At 52.2% G+C, this 20,919-nt stretch overlaps 1 protein-coding gene across 1 annotated transcript; it reads right to left on the reverse strand.

The window, feature by feature from the left end:
• Positions 1–3,090: 3,090 nt before the first annotated feature.
• On the reverse strand, positions 3,091–15,961 carry ATP4A (ATPase H+/K+ transporting subunit alpha). The gene is made up of 22 exons (XM_063110164.1): positions 15,950–15,961; positions 15,721–15,861; positions 15,543–15,602; positions 14,868–15,071; positions 13,340–13,453; positions 12,850–13,102; positions 12,291–12,559; positions 11,459–11,657; positions 11,045–11,154; positions 10,831–10,965; positions 10,250–10,442; positions 9,358–9,533; positions 8,124–8,260; positions 7,886–8,036; positions 7,633–7,801; positions 7,388–7,542; positions 6,138–6,261; positions 5,483–5,628; positions 4,028–4,161; positions 3,525–3,626; positions 3,340–3,431; positions 3,091–3,119 (listed from the first exon to the last, which is right to left on the reverse strand). The coding sequence occupies exons 1-22, from the start codon at positions 15,959–15,961 to the stop codon at positions 3,091–3,093; spliced, it is 3,105 nt and encodes a 1,034-aa protein (XP_062966234.1).
• Positions 15,962–20,919: the final 4,958 nt, after the last annotated feature.

Here is a 20,919-nt window from a genome sequence, read left to right on the forward strand (position 1 = left end):
CTCTGAATCATCCTCTATATTATGGGGGATTGATTATATTATGAGGGATCTATCTGAAACCCATCTTACTAGGTCACACTCCTCTGCCTACAACCATTCGTGGCTCCTCATCGCACAGTGGACCATCAGACCACTTGACCTTTGGTTTTGCCTTTCACCTCCCTGGAGCTGCTTTCTAGAATTATTTGCCCAGCCAAATTCTTAACATTGAAGCCACAGGGCCACCATGGAGTGGCAGTGATGGGACAGACTTGTGGTTCTGAGCTCCTCAGTGCTTTGACTTAGTTCTGTGGCCCTCATCAAATCCTGCCCTGAGTCTTCTTAAGGTGGAGTACAGAGACAAGTACAGCCAAAGAGCAGAGCATTCGAGCCCACCAGCTTGGATGTTGTCCTGAATGCCACCCTCCATTCTCAACCCCCAGCCCTTCCTTGGTCCAGTGGAGCCAGCTCCCTGCTGCATTCCCTCTCTCTCTGAGGGGGGTGTGTCAGAAGCAGGCTTTGAATGTCATGCTTGAGCTCCACCTTGATGCAAATCCTGCCCACCCAGAGTGCTCCCCAGCCCTGGTGTTCCCAGTGGGATCCCTTAGGGAGTGGGATAGGGCAGTTGCCCCTTCCCTCCTTGACTAGGCTGTTAAAGTCCTACATGATATTATTTCATTTTGGGTCTAGGAAAGCACCAAGGACAGCTCTGTTAAAGCTCTGCTGTGAAAGTCTTTGGGTGTTTTCAGGGGGAGTATTTACCCTCAGATGGGTCAGACACCATCTAGCCCCACCCTTCCTCATTGCCCTGAGTAAAGACGGTGTCCACAGGTGTCTTGGGGGTGGAGGAGTGACTGACTTCTTTGAGTTTGATATGGAAAGGAAGTAGATGGGGCACTCCCCTAGACCACCTGGGTAGATAAGTAATGGAGGTCGTTCTCCCACACCTGCATTCCATGCCCCACATAGCACTTTATACATATTGAGACAAGTGAAGACTGCAGAAATGACCAACTGAAAAAAATCCCAGCTATCATGATGTTCAAGGAGACAGACCAGAATGCTTGGGGCTGAGGTGGAGGGAGCACAGGCTACAGCAATCAGGGCTGTGTGCGTGAAGCCTGGGCAGAGATGGACTGTGATGAGCTAAGCTACAGCAATCAGGGCTGTGATGGGTGAAGTTGGGATGAGGGTAGGTCTGATGAGCTAGGCTACAGCGACCAAGGCTATGCAGGTGAAGCCTGGGCAGTGATGGACTATGATGAGCTAAGCTACAGTGATCAGGACTGTCATAGGTACAGCTGGGCAGTGGGAGAGCTGTGATGAGGAATACAAGGACTCTTGGCATCAGGCAGGGTTGGGTCCTTCAAGGCATTTGTAGGAGCTGAAATTTGAAGGAGGAGTTAGAGGGACAAGGTAGGTGTAAAGGCCTTGAGATCAGAGAGAGGGCTTAGCCTTTTCAGGGAAACATAAGAGCTGGTTGTAACGAGTTCAAGGGGGCTTATGAGACTACAGATGTTGGCAGGGGCCAGATCACAAAAAGTTCTGAGGCTAGCTGGGGATTTGACCAGGGGCATGGGGAACAATGGAGAGTTCTGGGCAGGGGCAGGACAGGGTCAGATTTGTCTTTAGGAAGCTCTCCTTGTCTGCTGTGTGGAGAAGGATACTGAGGCCAGGAAGCCAAGGCTGTACCAGAGTGAGGCTGGCAGGGGTAGGAGGAGAGCAGCTAGGAGCAAGTAGGTGTTGGTGACCAGCAGGCAGTGTATTTTTGTCTTGCTGGCAGGGGGCGCAGTGGGGAGGTGACAGGTAAGGAACAGGCACAGGAGTCTAGGATAACGTGAGTGGGGCCTATAACCTCCCTGAGGGGCTCACCACATTTCCCATGGAGAAGGAACCACACTGATGGGACAGTGGTGCTGCCGGTGAGATTGGGGCAGTGGATGGGAGCAGGTTTAGGCGATGAGCTGAAGCCAGTGCGGGTCACCTCAGACGTGCTGGGGGAGGCTGGAGACAGATGTGAGCAGCACTGCCGAGAACTGAAGCTGTGGGGGGGCGGAGGGCTGTGGTGAAGAGGGAGGAGAAGCCTGTGGCCCAGCCAGAGAAGCTCATATTAAAGAAAGGGGAGGAGAGGCAAGCAAAGGGGACTGAGAAAATGAGTAGCCGGAGGTGGAGGGTAGGGAAGACAGAGGCGTTTCCAGCAGTTGGAAGGGGCAACTTTTCAGGTGAGAGAGGTGTGAGGAAGGGACATCCAGGAGTTGGTTAGGGACTGACCGATGCCGGAGCAAAGGAGTGAGTGAGTAGAATCAGAGTGGAGACACCTGTGAAGGGTGGGGGCAGGGGATGCTTGATGTGGAAACAATTTTGACCCCCTTGTGTCAAGGAGCCCCCAGGAGGGAAAAGAGGTGCTGAAAACAGAGAAAGCCTAGAGGTGGTGGACAGGGTAGTGGAGTGGTTAAAGGCACCCCACTCTGGAGGACGCCTGTGATCACATCCCAGCTTGCCTTTAAGTGCCATAATTCTAATCATTTACCCCAAGGAAGGTTTCTTGAGTACCTACTTTGTGCCAGGCTGTCTGTGTTCTAGGCACTGCAGATGCAGTCCTAAACAAACAACCCCTTCGTTGTAGGATTGTGGGAGATTAAAGGCGCTAATGAAAAACACTTAAGAAGTGCCTGCTACCAAATAAAAGCACAGTCAGTGTGAGCTGGTTTTATTACTGTCATGTAGAATACAAGTGTATTTTTAATGAAGAGCCCCCAGGCAGCCCTCTTTCCCAGACTGGAGTCCTAAGGACAGACACACTTTACCAGGAGTTGCTAGTTCCCACACCTTATCAAAGCCCCACCTCCACCTCAGATGGGGGCTTCCCCGAGGCCAGCTCAGAGGACTGTGCCTAGGGACTTCTCCAGGAGGGTGGGGAACTTGGGGATGGGGAAGAGTAGTGTGTAGGGTCCCTCCAAGGTTGAGGTGCCATGGGCTGCTGAAACACACACAGCTGGGGCTAAAACTCTTGATTACTCAGATGTTTTGGTGGCTTTCCAGAGGGTCTCATGAGCCCTGCCCCCACCTGGCCATGTTGGATGCAGAAATGGCTTGAAGGCAGCTGTCCCTCTAATAGTAGAGTTCCTGGTCCCACCAGCCTGGGAGAGATAGGGAGAAAGGAGACTCAGTGGTTGGGGGATGCTGGGTTGTGGAGGCGGGAGGGGACAGGGAACTAGGTACTCAGAGGTCATGGATCAGTGTCAATTTGATATGGAAGGTCAAGGGCTTGGAAGTCAAGTGTTGAGGATAAAAGGTCAGGGCAGCTGCTCTGAGAACATTTCAGTCCACCACCCCCACATCTGTAGTCTCCACACTCACTCCCTGGGCAACAGCGAACTCCAAGTTTCCTGATCTCATCATAGATGAAGATGAGCAAGCCATAGGGCATGGGGACCAGCCACCACTGGAACCTGAGGGCACAGGCGAGATGGCAAAGTGAAGGCTATCCCCAGCTCTGTGTCCCACATCCCCCATCCCTCTGCTCCCACCTTACAACCCCTCACCGAATGGGCATGAAGTTGAAGATGTTGGGCATTCCAGGGCAGTAGCACAGGAAGCAGCCGATGCAGACCTGGAACACGATAGCAATCACCAGGATCCTATTCCTGCAGGTGAGGCAGGATGGGACAGGCTCAGGTGGGCAGGCTCAGGAATAAGGTAGGCTCAGAGTTGGGAACCAGATGGAAATCAGGGTACTGGGTTAAAGTAAGTCAGATGTCATCATCAGCAGGCAGACATTCTAAACACCTAACGCTGGAGGGGCCAAGGCCTCTCCAACAGCGGGTGCCGGCTCTGTCAACCCCCTTAGTTGATGAAATATGGAGGGGCTAGTTTAGAGGCAATGTGGTGGGGGCTATTGGCTGGTTGATAAGAAAGTGTTTTGGTATGTTAGCACCTGACACCAGCACATCTGGTGCTGGCATTGTATTATAGTCAGGACCCGATGGGAGTTGGGACCAGGGGTTGGAGGGCAGGCTGGAGCAGGGCTGGGGTCGGCTGGGGACACCTGAAGAAACCCTGCTGGAAGGCAGAGAGGCGGCGTGTCTTGCGGATGAGGACATCAGCGATCTGGCACATCTCGATGCTGATGAAGAACACAGTGTAGCACGTGTACTGCTGGTACAGGCGCTGCCCGAATGTCTGTTGACCAGGAGGGAACAAATGCAGCCTAAGGCCAGAGGGAGAGCCTCTACAGCCAGCCAGGCACTAGGGTGCTATGGCCATGAACTCATAAATGCTCCCTCTCCCTTGGGGAGGCAGGGGAGGAAAGATGCAGGATCTTTCTGCATCCCAGTCTGTAGGGCCTAGAAATCTCAGTCTAGCAGAGCTTGAGTGACAGTGCCTCCGCAAACAGTAGGGTAGGTCGGATTGCTTTCATAACAAAAGGAAGATGTAGAATTTCCTTAGCATCCAAAAGAAGGGGACTGGGTAAAGGGAAGTGGAATCCTGAGACAGGATTTGCAAGGTCCAGTGACTCCAGGGGACAGGCCTATGGCAAAAAATGAGTAAAGTGGGACAGGTGGGCCTTTGGGGAACAGAGGGCACATGCCCCATTTAATGGGGACAGCCACTATGCAGGCCATTTCTTCAACACAACTAATTTTAATACCATCTAATTGTATAGGGAACAGTTACTATCCTCCAGCTACCAAGTGTTAACATGTATTAATTCATCTGATCCTCCCAAGAATGGTGCAAGGTAGATCGGTGGTGCTCAAACTTTAGCATGCATCATGCTGGAAGGGCTACTTAAAACACAGATTTCCAGGCCCTACCCCCAGAGTTTCTGATCCCAGAGGTCTGGGATAAGGCTGGAGAATTTGCATTTCAAACAAGTTTCCAGGTGATGCTGATGCTACTGGTCTGGGAACAGACTGTGAAAACCACTGAAGTAGAAATTAGTAGTTATTCTCCTCACTTTATAGGTGAGAAGACAGGCACAGAGAGGCAAAGCAACCTGCCCAGGGTGACACTTAGCTTGTCAGGAGCATCACCAGAACATGATTCCAGGCAGTCTGGCTCTAATGTCTGCATTCTTAACCATAACAATAAATGTTTATGGGGAATATCTTGATCTGTAACTCTATGGGGCAAACAATACATCTGCTAGCCAGATCTAGCCTCACCATTCTCCGAACCTTCATTACAATGGGCCACACATGGAAATATTCTGTGTAAGTGATGCTGCAGGAAAAAGAGTAGGGGCCGGGCTCCATTCCTGAGACTATACGTTACTGTCAGGGCAGAGAGAGGACCCATCTACAGCTGCCATCCTCAGAAGCAGGAGTTTGGAGCTAGAGATGGTGGTGGGAAAGGCCCCTTGCCTCAGAATTGCCAGAGTCTAGGGGTCTGGGATGCTCTGGCTGAATTCAGTCACATGAAGGAGTCAGTGTGGACCACACACAAGGTAGGTGGCGCTGGGAGTGAGGGAGCCATGGGATGGGGCAAGACAGGGGCTCACCCACTCCTGGCCATAGCTGTCCTGCAGATCTTGTATGTGGTGGTCCTCCCACTGGGGCCGCAGCCCCACACACAGCAATGGGAACCAGCCCTCCTGGGCCATGGCCGTGAAGTAGTCAGTGAAGCCAGCAAATGACTGCATGGCACCTGAGGGAGAGGCAAGGAGACGCAAGGAGAGACAGGGACACAGGGAGACAAAGATGGAGACAGGGACACGGAGAGAGATACACAAAGATCAAGGACACAGAAAAGGACACAGAAACATGACAAAGAGAATCACAGACAGTGATGGACACAGAGTCAGAAACAAGGACCCAAGAGAGATCAATAGGGACACAAGAGATAGAGGCACAGAGAGAGACAGAAGCAGAGACACAGAGACAGGGACAAAGAGAAAAAGAAACAGAGACACACCCAGAGAACCCAAAAAAGAAAGGCAATGACCCAGAGACAGGGTCATGGAGAACAAGGCCAGAGACAGAACAGGGACACAGTGGGACCAGAGAGCCCATGACAAATGGACAGGGACACAGAGACCCAGGATCAAATGCAGACACAGAGATCCAGAACAAGCTAGAGCCCAAGTCAAGGACCCTGAGGCAGGTGTGAAGCCCCACAGCAGTGCCCCCAGTCTCCCTGGCCCTGTGGGCACCCACCAATCTGGAAGTAGGAGTAGGCAGCCAGGGGCTCATTGACCAATCGGTCACGCTTTGGGTTCCGTGGGCGCAGATGCATAATGTCACTCTCAGCCTTCTCATATGCCAGGGACACAGATGGGAACTGGCCAGGAATGGAAGGAATCAAGGTTGAGGATTTGCCTGGGCCCCTGTCCCCTACAGTCTGGAATCCACCTCCCCCCTCAAATGTGAGCAGGACTGAGGTTAGGAGGCAGGACCTGCAGTGACCACACAGCCACACCTGCCTGGACAGCCTGGGTCCACCTGGCCTCCATCAGAGCATTGATGGTGTCCATCTCTATAAGAATAACTGCCTTTATTTCCACCGTCTCTAGCTCTCTTGTGCTCGTGCCCATTCAACCTCTCCCTCCCCTCCCTCCTTCTCCTTCTTGTACTCTGGTCTCTGGGGTACTCTAGGCATGGCCTCTGTTTCCCTGTTCTCTCTCTCTTTCTGTCCCTTACTCTGTTTCTTTGTCCCTGTCTCTAGTCTCTTTCTCTGTGACTGTGTGCCTGCTTTTGTGTGTATCCCTGGGTCCCTGGCTCTATGTTTCTATGTCACCCTCTATCTCTAGGTCTCTTCAGTCTCTCCCTGTGTCCCTGTGTCCTCCCATACCCCCCAATCTGTGACTAGAAAGCAGCAGCATAGTATAGTTATCAAGAGCTCAAGAACTGACTGCCTGGGCTCAAATCTCAGCTGTGCCACTTATCAGCCATGTGACCTGGGGCGAACCACTCATCCTGTATGTCTTAATGAGCTCATCAGTAAAATGAGGATGATAATAATAAAAACCCTCTCATCGGGTGGTTACAAGGACAAAATTAAGTGAATTAACGTGTGCCTGGCCCAGAGTAAGCATTATGTAAATGTTGTTGAATAAATATTTGTCAACACAGCCATGCATCTGTCTGTATCTTGGCTTTTTTCCATCTATCTGAGGGTGTTTATTTATCCATAACTATTTACAGAGGTCTGTCTGTGATCCAAGTTTAACCAGATATCTGGGTCTATTAATATCTGCTTGTCTGAGTGTCCATATCTGAATTCCTGTGTGCCCATGAGTCTGTCCATGCCTGCCCACCTGTAAGTCCACTTCTAGCTGTCTGTTTTACACACGTCTTGTCTGAGTCATTCTGGGTCTGAGTGTTCATGGTGGTCTCTGTCCATCATGTCTGTCTGTGGGCATATTCTGTGGGCACTGTGTGGGTGGGGCCTTTGACTGTAGACTCACAATGTCGGTGCAGAGCTCTATGAAGAGGATGGTGATGCACCCGAGGGGCAGGGGCACGCTGACAGTGATGTAAATGAGGTAGGGCGTCAGTTCAGGAATGTTCTTGGTCAATGTGTAGGCAATGGACTTCTTCAGGTTGTCAAAGATCAGTCGACCTGCAGGGGTACAGCAGACGCCTCAGCTTCCTCACAGCCTACTTCCTCCTGTGCCCACATTGCCTGCCCCTTCCCTGGCCTGGCCCAGACCCTGCTCCACGCCCGTCACAATTGAGGCAAAGTTGTCATCCAAAAGGATCATGTCGGCTGCATTTTTGGCAGCATCTGAGCCAGCGATGCCCATGGCTACACCGATGTCTGCCTTCTTCAGGGCTGGGGAGTCGTTCACACCATCCCCTGTCACAGCCACGATTGCACCCTGCAGGCAGTGGGTGCAAGTGGGTGGGTGGCTAGTGAGAGACCAGCCCAGCCCATCTGTCCACCCTCATCAGCAGAGTCTCACCAGTCGCTGGCAGCTCTCCACAATCACCAGCTTCTGCTGGGGACTGGTGCGTGCAAACACCATCTCGGGGTGGGTACGCAGCGCCTCGACCAGCTCTGATGGGTCCATGTCCTTCAGCTGCATGCCATTGATCACGCAGGCTCGAGCATCCCTGGGGAGGGAGGTGGGAGGAACTCACTGGGGCCTCAATCTGCCTGGGGCATAAGGAGAACCCTGGGGAGGGCTGAGGGTGGCTCACTTCCGATTAACCTGGTCCACAGGCATGCGGAGGCGAGTAGCGATGTCCTCCACGGTCTCACTGCCTTCTGAGATGATGCCCACACTGGCTGCAATGGCCTTGGCTGTGATGGGGTGGTCACCTGTCACCATGATCACCTATGGGGGGGGCCATTAGACCTTTGACCCCTTCAGATCAATCCAGTACCCTGTCCTGCCTGGTAGACATCTGCTGATACACTGATTCATTTATTCAGCCAAGCATGACCACCTGCTATGTGCCTGGGGCTATAGTGGGGACAAAACAGGCAAAAATCCTTGTACTTGTGGAGCTGAAATTCTAGTGGGGGAAGACAGAAAATAAATAAAATAAAGAAATGAATGTTAGAAGGATGAAAAAAATTAAGCTTGGTGGAGGAAGTGGTGGCTCAATTTTAACTATGCACAAGAATGTCCTCAATGAGAAGGTGATATTTGAGCAGAGACCGAAAGAGGTGAGGGAGCTGGCCATGTGGAAATCTGGGGAAAGAGTGTTCCTGGCAAGGGGAATAGCCAGTGCAAAGGCCCTGAGGTGAGAACATGCCTGAACTGTTGAAGGAACAGTAGGGAGGACAGCATGACTAGAGAGGAGTGAACAAAAGGTAGAGGGCTAAGGAATGAGCTTAGAAAGGTAACCAAGGTCCAGGTGCTAGAGGGCCTTACAGACCATGGGAAGGGCTCGGGCACTGCTTGCTCTAGTATTGGCTCCCCCACTCTCGATTTGTCTTAGGGGAATCAACCCTCTCTCCTAAGCCATTGGTTGGAGTGAGGTCTCTGGCCAAGATTGGGCAAGCAAGTTTAGACCTGGCCAGTTAAGATATTCTATTCCCCAGCCACCGTGACTGGCTTAGGGATGAACATGTGACCCAATCTGGCGCTACTACAAAAGAGGCACTCTCTTTCTGTGGGGTGGCTGAACAGGTGGGATCTGTAAGTTAGAGCTGCTGGGGCGGCGGTGGGGGAGGAGTCGTCTTTGCCCACACAAATGTAGGGACTGCTTGAGATTAAAGCCAACAGAGAGGAAAGGAGAGCTAAGACATGGAGAAAGGCAAATTCCTAATGACTGAGCCCCTGGATTCAACTTTATCTGAAGCTTTGTTCCCCAGAACTTTCAGTATCATGAACCAATATATTTTGGTTCAAGCCAGTTTTAGGTTGTTTCTGTCATAGGATTCCTCTGTTCTCACCCTTGCCTGGTCCTCTCCCCAGTGGCATACCCGGATGCCTGCTGTGCGGCACTTGAGCACAGCATCAGGGACGGTGGCCCGGGGTGGGTCAATCATGGATACGAGTCCCGCAAAGCAGAGGCCACTAGATGGAAAGTTCATGGCTTCCACATCGAAGGCATAGCCAGGTGGGTAGTCCTTCTCATTCAGGTAGAGCTGGCAGAAGCCTAACCAGAAAAACAGGGAAGTCAGACAAGAGTCCTGGGGGCAGGGCCAGAACATGAGTAAAATAACTAGGCCCCTTCACTAAGCACCTATGGCTACCTGACCCTGTGCTGAATCCTTCACTCACATTATCTGAATCCATCCTCACAACCACCCTGTGAGGCTCATCCCCATCTTGCAGATGAGGAAACTGAGACTTAGAAAGGAGACACTTCTTGCCAGAGGTCACAGAGAAGTAAAGTGAAAGACCCAAAATTGGACCACAGGTCTGTGCCTTCCAGGATAGATACATGGGCTAGGGAAGTTTAAGGGTCAAGATAAAAAACAGGGGAGGTCAGAAGTCAAATATTGGGGAAAGTCTTGAATTGTGGCAGGGACTGGGAAAGGTCAAAGGTCAAGAGAAGGCCACCAAAAGGTATAGGTCAAAAAGCAAAGGCAGCTCATCAATTGGGACAAAGACTGGCAAAAATCAAGGGGTTACAGGTCAGGTAAGAGTGGGAAAGTTCCAAGTGAGGACAGGTGGGAAGGACTTGGGGTCAAGGTAGAAATTGAGCATAGAGAGTGGTGAGGACAGAAACAGGGAAAGTTAAGGGTGATCAGCTGTCAGCCAGGGATGAGAAAGGTCAGGGTCAGGGCTGAACCCGGAAGGCTGGGCAGGGTCTATGTTGGCTCCTCCTAGCACGCCGGTTTGTCTCCTACCCTGCCCAGGGCATCTCACCGAGCACGCGTTCACCAAGGCCTCCCAGGCTGAGGTAGGCAGTCTGGAAGGCCTCACGCCATTGCTCGTCCAGCGGCAGCTCCTGTCCCTTGATGAGGATGGAGCTGCAGCGCTCCAGCACGCGCTCGGGGGCGCCCTTCATCACCAGCAAGTGCCGCGGGTCCCGTGGGTCCTCCAGAGTGTGGATAGACAGCTGTGGGCGAGGAAGGGGACGGTGCTGTGGGGCGGGGCCTGGGTGAGGGGGCGCGGCCTGAAGAGCCTTGGGGAGGGTGAGAGGTTTGTGTGCTGGGCAGGTCCTTAGGAGAGGCGGAGGGTTAGTGAGGGGCTAGGCACGAAGTTAGGGTCCTGGGTACAGGAAATGGACAGAATTAGGATGCGGAGTTGGGCTGGGGGTGGGATTTGGATAGCGATCTACTCTCCACAGAGGCCCTAAGAGCTGAGAGCCTGCGGAGCTCCGCCGCAAAGGGGCGGTGGGGGACCGAGAACGCGCCCCGCGAATGTGGGTGCGGCCCACGGTGGGCGGGGCTCCGCGGTGGGCGGGGCTCCGCGGTGGGCGCGCCCGGCAGCGGCCGGCTACTCACCTGGAACTTGTTGGTGGAGTTGAAGGGGATCTCGCAGACTTTGGGGAAGCGGTCGCGGTAACCCATGGCGTTGCCCAGCGTCAGCTCCGAGAACTTGAGCAGCGCCGTCTCGGACGCGTCTCCGATCACGATGCGCTGGGAACGGCGGCTGGCGTCAGGGGCGAACCCGGCTGCCCCAGGCTCCGGGGATCCCCCGGAGTCCCCCGGCTCTCACCTTGGGCACTGGCACCGCGTCCTGGCCAGACTTGAAGGCGGCGCGGTTGCACAGGGTGAGCACGCGACACAGCGCCCGCCACGTCTCTGAGGACTGGTCAAAGGTCTGCCCTAGAGGTCAGGCGAGCAGGCTGGGGCCGCGAGGGAGCTCCAGCACCCAGCCCCTCCCGCTCCCCAGACCCGGATGGGACCCAAGCCCCTCCTCGTGTCCTCGGACGGAGCCTTCTTTCCAGACCCAATACGCGTCTCCTGTGAAACCGGATACCAAGGCCTTTCGCAGACCTAGAGCTAAGCCCTTCCTGGGACCCAGGGCTTGGCCCCTTCCCCATCAACTCAAAGCCCTTCCCAGGCTCCCTATACGTCTCCACCACCTACCAGATCCTGCCCCAGCGCCTGTTCCCTCCCACCCCCACACCTGACTGGTCTTCCGTAGTGTCAGCCGAATGGATGTGGTTGTCAAACCACAGATGGGACACAGTCATGCGGTTCTGAGTGAGGGTCCCCGTCTTGTCAGAACAGATCACTGACGTGGAGCCCAGTGTCTCCACTGCTTCCAGGTTCTTTACTACACAGTTCTTACTGGCCAGCCGCTTAGCTGTCAGGGACAGGCAGACCTGGGGGAGGGTGGAAACGTAGGTGAGGGGACCAATACTTACTTCCAGTCCCACTGCCCTCCTCTCCCAGCACCAGGGAATCCTTTACCCCAGCCACGGTGCTGCATATGCAGCATTCTTCTGCAAAAAAAATTCAGGCTTTTTATTGCCTCCAAGCTTTTGTCCAGACTGTGCTTTCTATTTGGGACACCTTCCCCATTCTGCCCAGATGCACGTAGCCAGGCTCCTCTCTGAGCTGTCCCCACTGAGGTTCTGTAAGTTCTCTTATCAGCACAATCAAAATGAGAAAATGGACATTCCCTGAGCCCTCCTCTGGGGCTGGTCTTGGGCTGGATGCTGACTGTTGAAGGCCTGGTTACACACTGACTACCCACCCTGGACCTCAGCCTCCTCCAGTCAAGGATCCTGCCTGTTCATCGCTGAGCCCTCAATATGTGGCACGGGACAGGGCCCAGAGTGGCCTCAGTGAATGTTTGCTGAGTGGATGGATGATGGGAAGGTGGGTGGAGAGGTGGTGAGGTGAATGGATAGACGGACAGGTAGTGAGGGGATCGGTGGAAGCCTGGATGGATGAGAAAACAGATGGACAGGCCTCTCAGCTCCCTGCACCATCCATCTGCCTCCCCCACTCACTGTGACAGTGGCCAGCAGCCCCTCAGGCACATAGGCTACCACAATGGCCATGAAGAAGACCATGGCCCGCAGGAAGGTGTAGCCGATGCACATGGCCACTATAAAAAACGTGGCACCAAAGAGAATGGCCAGGCCTGCGATGATGTCCACAAAATGTTCTATCTCAATAGCGATGGGCGTCTTCTCATTTTCCACTCCAGATGCCAATGATGCAATTCGCCCAATGATGGTGCGATCACCCGTGTTCACCACCAGACCCTGCGCTGTGCCTGCAGTGGAGCCAAGAGGGTGACTCAGGGACGGGTGGGCAGCAATGGGGGTGTACACGGCAGAGTGAACTGAAGGAAGGGCAGTCACGGACAGCAGTGGAGGCTGTGTGACCTGGGAAGAGGGTAGCAATAGTGGGAGATAGAGAAGCAATGTGCCCTGGAGAGGTGCCAGTCATGTGGGATGGGGAGGCAGTGTGTCCCAGAATGTAGCAGAAGAGGGCCGGTGGAGGTGGTGATGGGAGGTGTGCGGGCAGTGTGGTTACGGGGTGGCAGGCCGGGGCTTCACAGACCCTCGAGGCACATGGTGGAGAAGAAGGCGATGTTGCGCGTCTCCAGGGGGCTCTCGTGTGTACACTCTGGTGAGCGGGTCTGCGGCTCGGACTCTCCAGTCAGCGAAGAGTTGTCCACCTTGCAGCCCTGGGCCACCAGGATGCGGATGTCGGCTGGCACTCGATCCCCCCCTTTCATCTCCACCAGGTCACCCACCACAAGCTGATCTGCATTGATCTGGAACTTGTCCCCATCTCGGATCACAGTTGCTTGCTGTGGGACAGGGGCACCACAGTTGAGGTGGACAAGGGGTGGGGGTGGAAGTTGCTGAGTGTAATGGGGATGTGGGGAGGGGAAAGATGGGGAGAGTTAAGAATCTATGGGGAGAGATGGAAGCTATGGATGAGGGGCAGGTCGGACCTGATGGGAGCGGGCCACAGAGGGCGGCCAGGAGCCTGCCTGAGCACGTTTGGAGTCTGGAACCAAGTGGTGGGGGGCTGGGGGACCCACCTGGGGCACAAGGTTCTTGAAGCTGGCGATGATGTTGGTGCTCTTGAACTCCTGATAGTAGCCAAAGCAGCCAGTGACCACAACCACGGCGATGAGTGCCAGTGCCAGGTATAGCTGGGGGAGGAGGACAGGGGCTGGGTTATGTGTAGGGGCTGGAAGCTCCCTGTCTGAGGCCACCAGCCTGCTCCATGGTCCCCTGATGTTCTTGGGGTCGCCTCTGTGGTTTTCCCCACTCTACTGGAAGGCTTATGCACCATTCCCTGTGGCCTGTGTCCCCTGTCCCCATGTTCTTCATATCCTATATTCACCTGCCCTGTCTTCTCAGTATCTTGTGTCCCTATGTCCCCATACCCCATATCCTCTGGCTCCTGAACCCTAAGTCTCCCATGTCTCCATATTCTGTGACTTGTGCCTCATGTCACTATATAACTTGATCTTATGTGTTCTCTTTGCCTGTGTTCCCTAAGTCTTGCGTTCCCCATGTGCACTGTCCTGTGTCTCCCCATGTCTATGTACTTCTGAGTTCCCATCCTGTGTCATATGTTCTATGACTTTCCAAGCCCCATCCAATGTCATGTGTCCCAAAGTCCCTGATATGGATTGAATTGTGTCCCCAAAGTTTTATGTGTTAGAAACTTGATCCTCACTGTGACTTTTAAAAGTGTGGGAAATCCTGTTATGGTAATTGAAAGATGGGGCCTTGAATAAGTGATTAGATTCTGAAGCCCATACCCTAATGAATGGATTAATAATGGTTGTCAAGGGCATGGTTTGGAGGGCTTTAAAAGGAGGGTGATTGAAGAGGTTAGCGTCTTTCTCTGCTTCCCCATTTTCTGCCATGTGAGACTCCTGTGTTGCTGTAAAGCCAGCACCAAAGAAAACCCTCACCAGATGTGTTCTCTGGACTTTGGACTTCCCAGCCTCAGAAACTGTAAGCAATAAATTTCATTTTCTTACAAATTACCTGGTTCCGGGTATTTTCTTATAAGCAAAAGAAATGGACTAATACAGTCCTCATGTCCTTTGTCCTTATCCCTGTCATGTATCCAACATCCCCACTTGTCCTGCATTTCCATTTTCTCTCTGTCACTGTGCTTCTATGTCAAATGTCTTATGCCTCTCTATGTGCTGTGTCCTGAGTCCTGTGTGCTTTATGTCCCATACCCCGGTGTCCCATGTCTGAGCCCAGTGTTCCTTGTGCTCTGTGTCCTTGTTCTGTCCTATGTCCTCATGTCCTCTGTTTCCTGAGTCTCACATCTTGAGTATTGCATTTTTGTGTCTTTATATCCCCACCTATGTCCCCCATATCCAAGACTCATCCTCAGTGTCCCTGTGTTCCCTGGACCTATGTCCTTGGGTCTGTTCCATATCCCAATGTCTTCCAATCCCCATTACCCATGTCTTAAAACTGCATTTCTATGTCTCTATATCCCCATCCTATGTCCCTTTTTCCTGAGTCCCATGCTCAATGTCCTTTGTCCCCCTGGTTCCTGTGTCCTAAGTCTGTCTTCCAGCACCCACCACTCACATTGTCATCAGTGGTGAGATCACCCTCACTGGCCTGGATGGCAAAGGCAATGAGGCAAATGGCAGCAGCCACCCACATGAGGCATTGCAGACCTCCTGCCAGCTGTCGTGCAAACTTGACATACTCTGGGGTCCCCCGTGGTGGCCTCAGCGCATTGGGCCCATCCCGCAGCAGCAGCTCAGAAGCCAGGCTTGCAGACAGGCCCTGGGGACGGAGGGATGGGGTCATGGCAGGTTGTAGAGGGCTTACCTCCCACCACGCACCCCTCAGTGAGCGTAGCCCCTCTGTCTCTGTCTCCTTCCCGCCTCTCCCCCTTTCTGTGTCTCTTTCCTCATCTCTGTCTGCCTTTCTCCTCTTCATTCCCTGTCGGTCTCTCTATTCCTGCCCCTTCCTCTCTCCCTCCCTTGTCTCTCCCCTTGTCTCTTTCTTCTCTCACCTTTTTCTGTCTCTTCCTTCCTCTTCTCTCTCTCCCCTGTTTTTCTCTCGCTTATCTGTCTCTGCCTGTCCTTGTCTCTGCTTCTCTCTGTGTGTCTCTCCGTTTCATCTGCTTGTCTCACTGTCTCTCTGTGTGTTTGTTCCTTGCTCTCTAATGCTTTTCTCCCTTTTCTCTCTCTCTCTCTCTCCCTCCCTCCCCCTCCCCTTCTCCATTCCCACCCCTCCCCTGCCTCAGCTCACCTTGGTCGCACTGGTCTGGTATTTCTGTTCCAGCTCCGCCACTGACAGCTGGTGGTCGTTCTGTGTGGTGGGGGACAGGGCACTTGCTCTCTGGCTCCCACCGGCCCCCACCCCTGCCCACTGCCTAGTCCCCAGTCCCTATCCAGCCCCTGCCCCAGCACCCCGGCCCCATGCTCACGATCTCCATCTCCTTCTTCATGTTCTCCAGCTTTTCCTTCTTCTTGCCTCCCCCACCGCCTGCCTTCTTCTTGCTCATCTTGGCTGCCATGTTCCCACCAGGGCCAGGACCTAGCTCCACCGAGTATAGCTCATAATTCTCCTGGGGATGATGTGGAGGGAAGGAGGCATCAGATCCCTCTGGAACCCCTGCCCTCACCTCCCAACCCCCGACCCCTAGGCCCACTCACTGCCTTCCCCATGGTGCCTGGTGCACTGCCTTCCTTTGCCCAGACTGTGCCTGAGGTCGGACCAGCCCTGATATACTCAGGGAAGGTGGGGGTAGAGCAGAACCGGCCTGATTACAGCTGATTACCGGACTCCTTGGAGTGACCTCCGGGCCTGAACAGCTCAGGCTTTCCCTGCTGGGCTGTCCCAACCTGGCCAGATCCCATCTCAACTTGTCACTCGGATCAGGGAACCACTGGGACTATCCGTAGTAACAACAAGAAGAGCAAACATGATACTCATTATGTGCCAGGCATTGTGCAAGGGCTTTCACATATTTACTTATTTAATTTTACAACTACCCTCTAAGGTGAGGACTCCCGTTTCAGATGGGGAAACTGAGGCACAGAGGGACCAACTCACTTGCCCATGGTCCCCCAGCTAGGACATTGTATTAGTCCATTTCTGTTGCTTATAACAAAATACATGGAACTGGGTAATTTGTAAGAAAATGAAATAAGTTTCTGAGGCTGGGAAGTCCAAAGTCCAAGGAACACATCTGATGAAGTTCTTGGTGGTGGCAACAGTGATGGCAGGGTATCACATTGCAAAAATGGCAGAACAGAGAGAGACACTAACATCCTCATTCACTCTTTTTTTAAAGCCCTCCAGACCATGCCCATGACCTCCATTATTAATCCATTCACTACAGCAGATCGTACAATCTAATCACCTCTTCAAGGCCCCACCTTTTAATTACCATAATAGGATTTCCTACCCTCAACAGTTATCGTGGGGATTAAGTTTTGGGGTGACATTAAACCCAAGGCAGACATGATAGAGCCAAGACTCAGAACCAGGTAGATTGGCTGCAGAATGTCCTCTTTTAGGCCGTATAGCAGGTGTCCTATCAACTGGAGGAGGAGAGTGCTCCCAGCAGTCACTGTAATGGCTGTTGCTTACTGGGCACTTACTATGGGCTGGGTCTTCTGTGTGTTCTTTACTCAAATGGTTCCATTAGTTCCTCACAACAGCCCTGTAAAGTTATGTTATTAGCCCCATTGTACAGATGAGGAAACTGAGGCCCAGACAGGATAAGGACTTTGTATAAGGTTGCGATGGCTAAGTATCAGGGACAGGATCCCAGCCCAGGTTTGACCCCAGAGCTTGGTTCTTATATGGTACCACCAATGAGAAAATACAAACTTCACAGCAGCACCAAATATGTGCCAGGTTCTGCACATATGTGACTTTACAGGTCCTCGCAACAAACACCTGTAAAAAGGGAAACTGAGGTTCGGAGAAATTCAAGGAGGGTCCTAAAGGCACTCTACATCCAGCTATAGCCATCACAGCTCTCAACCACTCCTCTGTCCCTACCACAACCTGTCCAGGTGGGGAATCCAAGGTGCAAAGTGGGGAAAGGATGTGTCCAAGGGTCCTGGCTTGAGCCTGGTGCTTGGTGCCAGGTGCCAGGAGGTCTGGAGGCCCCCTCCAAATCCCCCAGGCAGAGACCTCTGTGATCAGCCATGAGGGGCTGGGCTGGTGGAATGGCAGGTTCTTGGTATCGTGTGTCTCCAGGGGCAAGTGAGAGTATACCTGATAAGATAATTGCCTTGGCAATGTCCTTCTCCTCTGGGGCAGGTCACCTGGGAAAGTCAAAGCTGTTGGGCAGCCTGAGCTTCTCCCCACACCCACCCTGCTGGTCATCCCCAGCCTGCTACAGCAAACCCCGAGAGAGCAAGGGGCCACAGTCACACTTGCTCACTAGGTGAGCTTCGTCTCTCTGAGCTATGTGTGCAAAACAACTTGTGTCACTCCTCTGATTACAAGTCACCAAAGGCTTCCCTTTCCACTCACAATAAACTTACAATCATTCCTACAAGATCTGGCCCCAGATCTCCTCTCCTGCCTCAATCAGGTTCCATGGTCACTGGCCTCCCTGCTGTGCTTTATACAGACCAAGGTCATTCCTGCTTCAAGGCTTTGACACTTGTAGCTCCTTCTGCCTGGTACCCTTTTCCTTAGATATCTACATGGCTCTTTCTCACCTCCTTCAGGTCTCAGCTCAAATGTCACCTCTTCAGAGAGTCCTCCCCGTAATATTGCACTCCCATCGTGTTCCGTTCCCTTACCCTGCTTTATTCACACCCCTTATTCCAACCTGACACTGTGTTTTATTTTTATTTGATTGGTGTCCATCTGGCCCCACTAGAAGCAAGACTGGCACTTGGTTGTTTTTGTTGCTGTGTGCGCAGAACCAGAACAGTGCCCCTCAGATACATAGTTAGTACTCAATGAACGTTGAGTGTTGAACAGAATTTAGCTCATCAGGAAGTAGGAATATTCACTAAGAAATCTGGAGCACGAGGCAGGCCTTAGGAAATCCCAATCTCTGGGAACTCTTCAGATGCCCCGCTCTGTCCCCAGCCCCTTGGTCCTGGCCCACCAGTCCCCTGCCCCCAAAGTTTCCAGGGCCTGGGGCAGATACAGGGGTCATGTCTGCACAGATTAAGGAACTCCACAAGCAAAGTCATAGATGGAGAGGCTTAGGCGCCATCACTGGCAGCAGATGGCTGGCCCAAGATGCAGTGCAGACCTCTGCCAAAATGAGGGCTGTCCTCGGGTCCCTGCCTCATTTGTTCTCTGTTATTTCTCATTTCTTAGTTTTATTATTTTATTTTAATTTTCAACTTTTTATTTTAAATATTTCAACCCTACAAATTACAGGGGTAGTAAAATGAACACCTGCCTACTTCTTCATCCAAATATAATGATATGCCTTCTATGCTTTATAAATAGATGATCAATTTCTTTAAATTTTTGGCTAAATCATTTGAGAGTAAGGTGGAGACAGGATGCTTCTTTATTCATACCTAGACATGAGTCTCCTATGAATAAGGACATTCTATTACATAATTACAGTCTAATGATCAAATTCAGGAAATTAACATTAATAAGACTATTAACTAATCTAGAAAATTCATTTATTTATTTGAATTTCTCCAGTTTTCCACTAAGGTATTTTTCCTAATCTGAGATCCAACACAGGATCACACCTCACATTTAGTTGTCATATCTTCTTGGTGTCCTCCAATCTATAACAATTCCTCAGTCTTTCCTTGTCTTTCATGACCTTGGCATCTTGGAAGAATATTAGTCAGTTTTGTTTCTGTTTTTGGCATCTGGCCAGCACAGGGATCCGAACCCTTGACCTTGGTGTTATAACACCGTGTTCTAACCAACTGAGCTAACCAGCCAGCCCGAGTAGGTTATTTTGTAGATATTCCTTCAGTTTAGGTTTGCTGATGATTAGATTCAGGTTGTGCACTTTTGGCAGGAACAGAAGTGAGGTGTGCCCTTCTCAGAGCAGCATGCCAGGATGTTTCTCATTTTTGAGTCTTTAAACAGTCTAGAACAGGGCAGACATTTTGGGATGTCCACTGCCTGAGCCCAAGTCCATACAGCTGCCTGAGCCCCCAGCACTTCCCACACACAACCACTTAAAGGGGGTGCCTGGCCAGCCTGTGCCTGCTCCCGCCCACGGCCTTGTTTATTCTGACTGTCACAGCCTTCAGTGGTACGCAAGTTTTTTGTCTTTGGGGGTCTTAGCTTGTGCAATTCATTTTTTTGTCATGTGTCCAAGCAATCTTGGAGGTAGACACACATCTTCTCATCTCTGGGAGGCAGACACTCAAACTTCTGCCCACACACATGATCTAGATAAAACGGGAAGTGTCACAACATCTTTGATGCCCAGAATGCAGCCAGGTGGACGATGTGGTGGCATTTCAGACTGGTGGGTAACTCCTGGCATGACTTGGGGCAAAGACTTCTCACAAGAATGGTGCAAGCGTGTCACGAGCCAATTACGGCAGCAGTGCAAGATTTCTCTGAGCCCGGGGCAAACAGATCATTGGAGACTTTTTTGAGAACAATTAGTGGTCAGAATTGAAAAAATTTTTTCCTGAGAAAGAGGGGGTGGAGGAGGGACTATTTAATGGATGGTGAGCATTAAGTGGGTTTTAAGGGGAATTTGGACAAGAGTCTCCTTGAATCGTGATCATACACACTCTTAAGGACTTAGCTCCCTACAAGGCCTGATGTAATCAGATCCCTGGCTGTCCCTCCTTGTTCCCTGGGCCACTTTTACCTTTTATGCATTAGCGTTAGGATTCAGACCACCCAGGTCTTCTGTTTTTCAAAACTATCATTTCAGGACCTTGGCACCTGCAGTTTCCTCTGCCTGAAATGTGCACCCTACCTCCTCCCCATGTTCAACTGCTCCTTGTCTTTCATGTTGAGCACAGATCTTCCTTCCTCCAGGAAACCTACTTGGATCGCTCTCCAGCTGGGTCAGGTAGCTCCCTGGGCTTCCACAGACCCCTAAGCTTCCCCATCTCTCTCATCCCAGTCCTGACCATTCTGACCCAGTAATTCCTCCTTCACAACCCTGACCACTCTGGGCTGTCACGACTTGATGTTATTTTCTCTCCCCTCCAGAAACCATGAGGACAGGATCCAGGATGTCTCAGTCACTATTCTGTGCCCTGCATAGCCCAGCCCAGGGCCACCCAGACTGACCTCAGGGAGTGTTTGCCTAACAAGAATTCATTGTGACCCTGACTTTTGGCATGTGTTTGCGTCTCCCTGATAAGATAGTGGACTCGGCAATGCCCTTGCCTCCCAGGCTGGTCACTTCCCTCCCCTCCAGATCCTGGGACTGAAGCTGGGGACGGAGCAGGCAAGAACTTTGCTTCTCCCTCCCCTTCGGGCCAGGCACAGGAGCAGGCAGCGGGTCAAGGGGTGGGGTGCAAGGTCTGCCCCCTGCCTGGCTAAGCTGGCAGCCAGGTCTCCTGTGTTCTGCTCCTCTCTCACCTTTGACCAGATGTGGAAAGATAAGTCATCCTGGGCCCAGGTGCAGAGCCCTCCGCTTCTTCAGGAAATAGCCAGGCTGTCCTCTATTTTCTTTGTAGAGCTTACCTCATCAGAA

The sequence above is a fragment of the Cynocephalus volans genome, chromosome 10 (genome assembly GCF_027409185.1).
Source record: "Cynocephalus volans isolate mCynVol1 chromosome 10, mCynVol1.pri, whole genome shotgun sequence".
Taxonomy (NCBI): domain Eukaryota; kingdom Metazoa; phylum Chordata; class Mammalia; order Dermoptera; family Cynocephalidae; genus Cynocephalus; species Cynocephalus volans.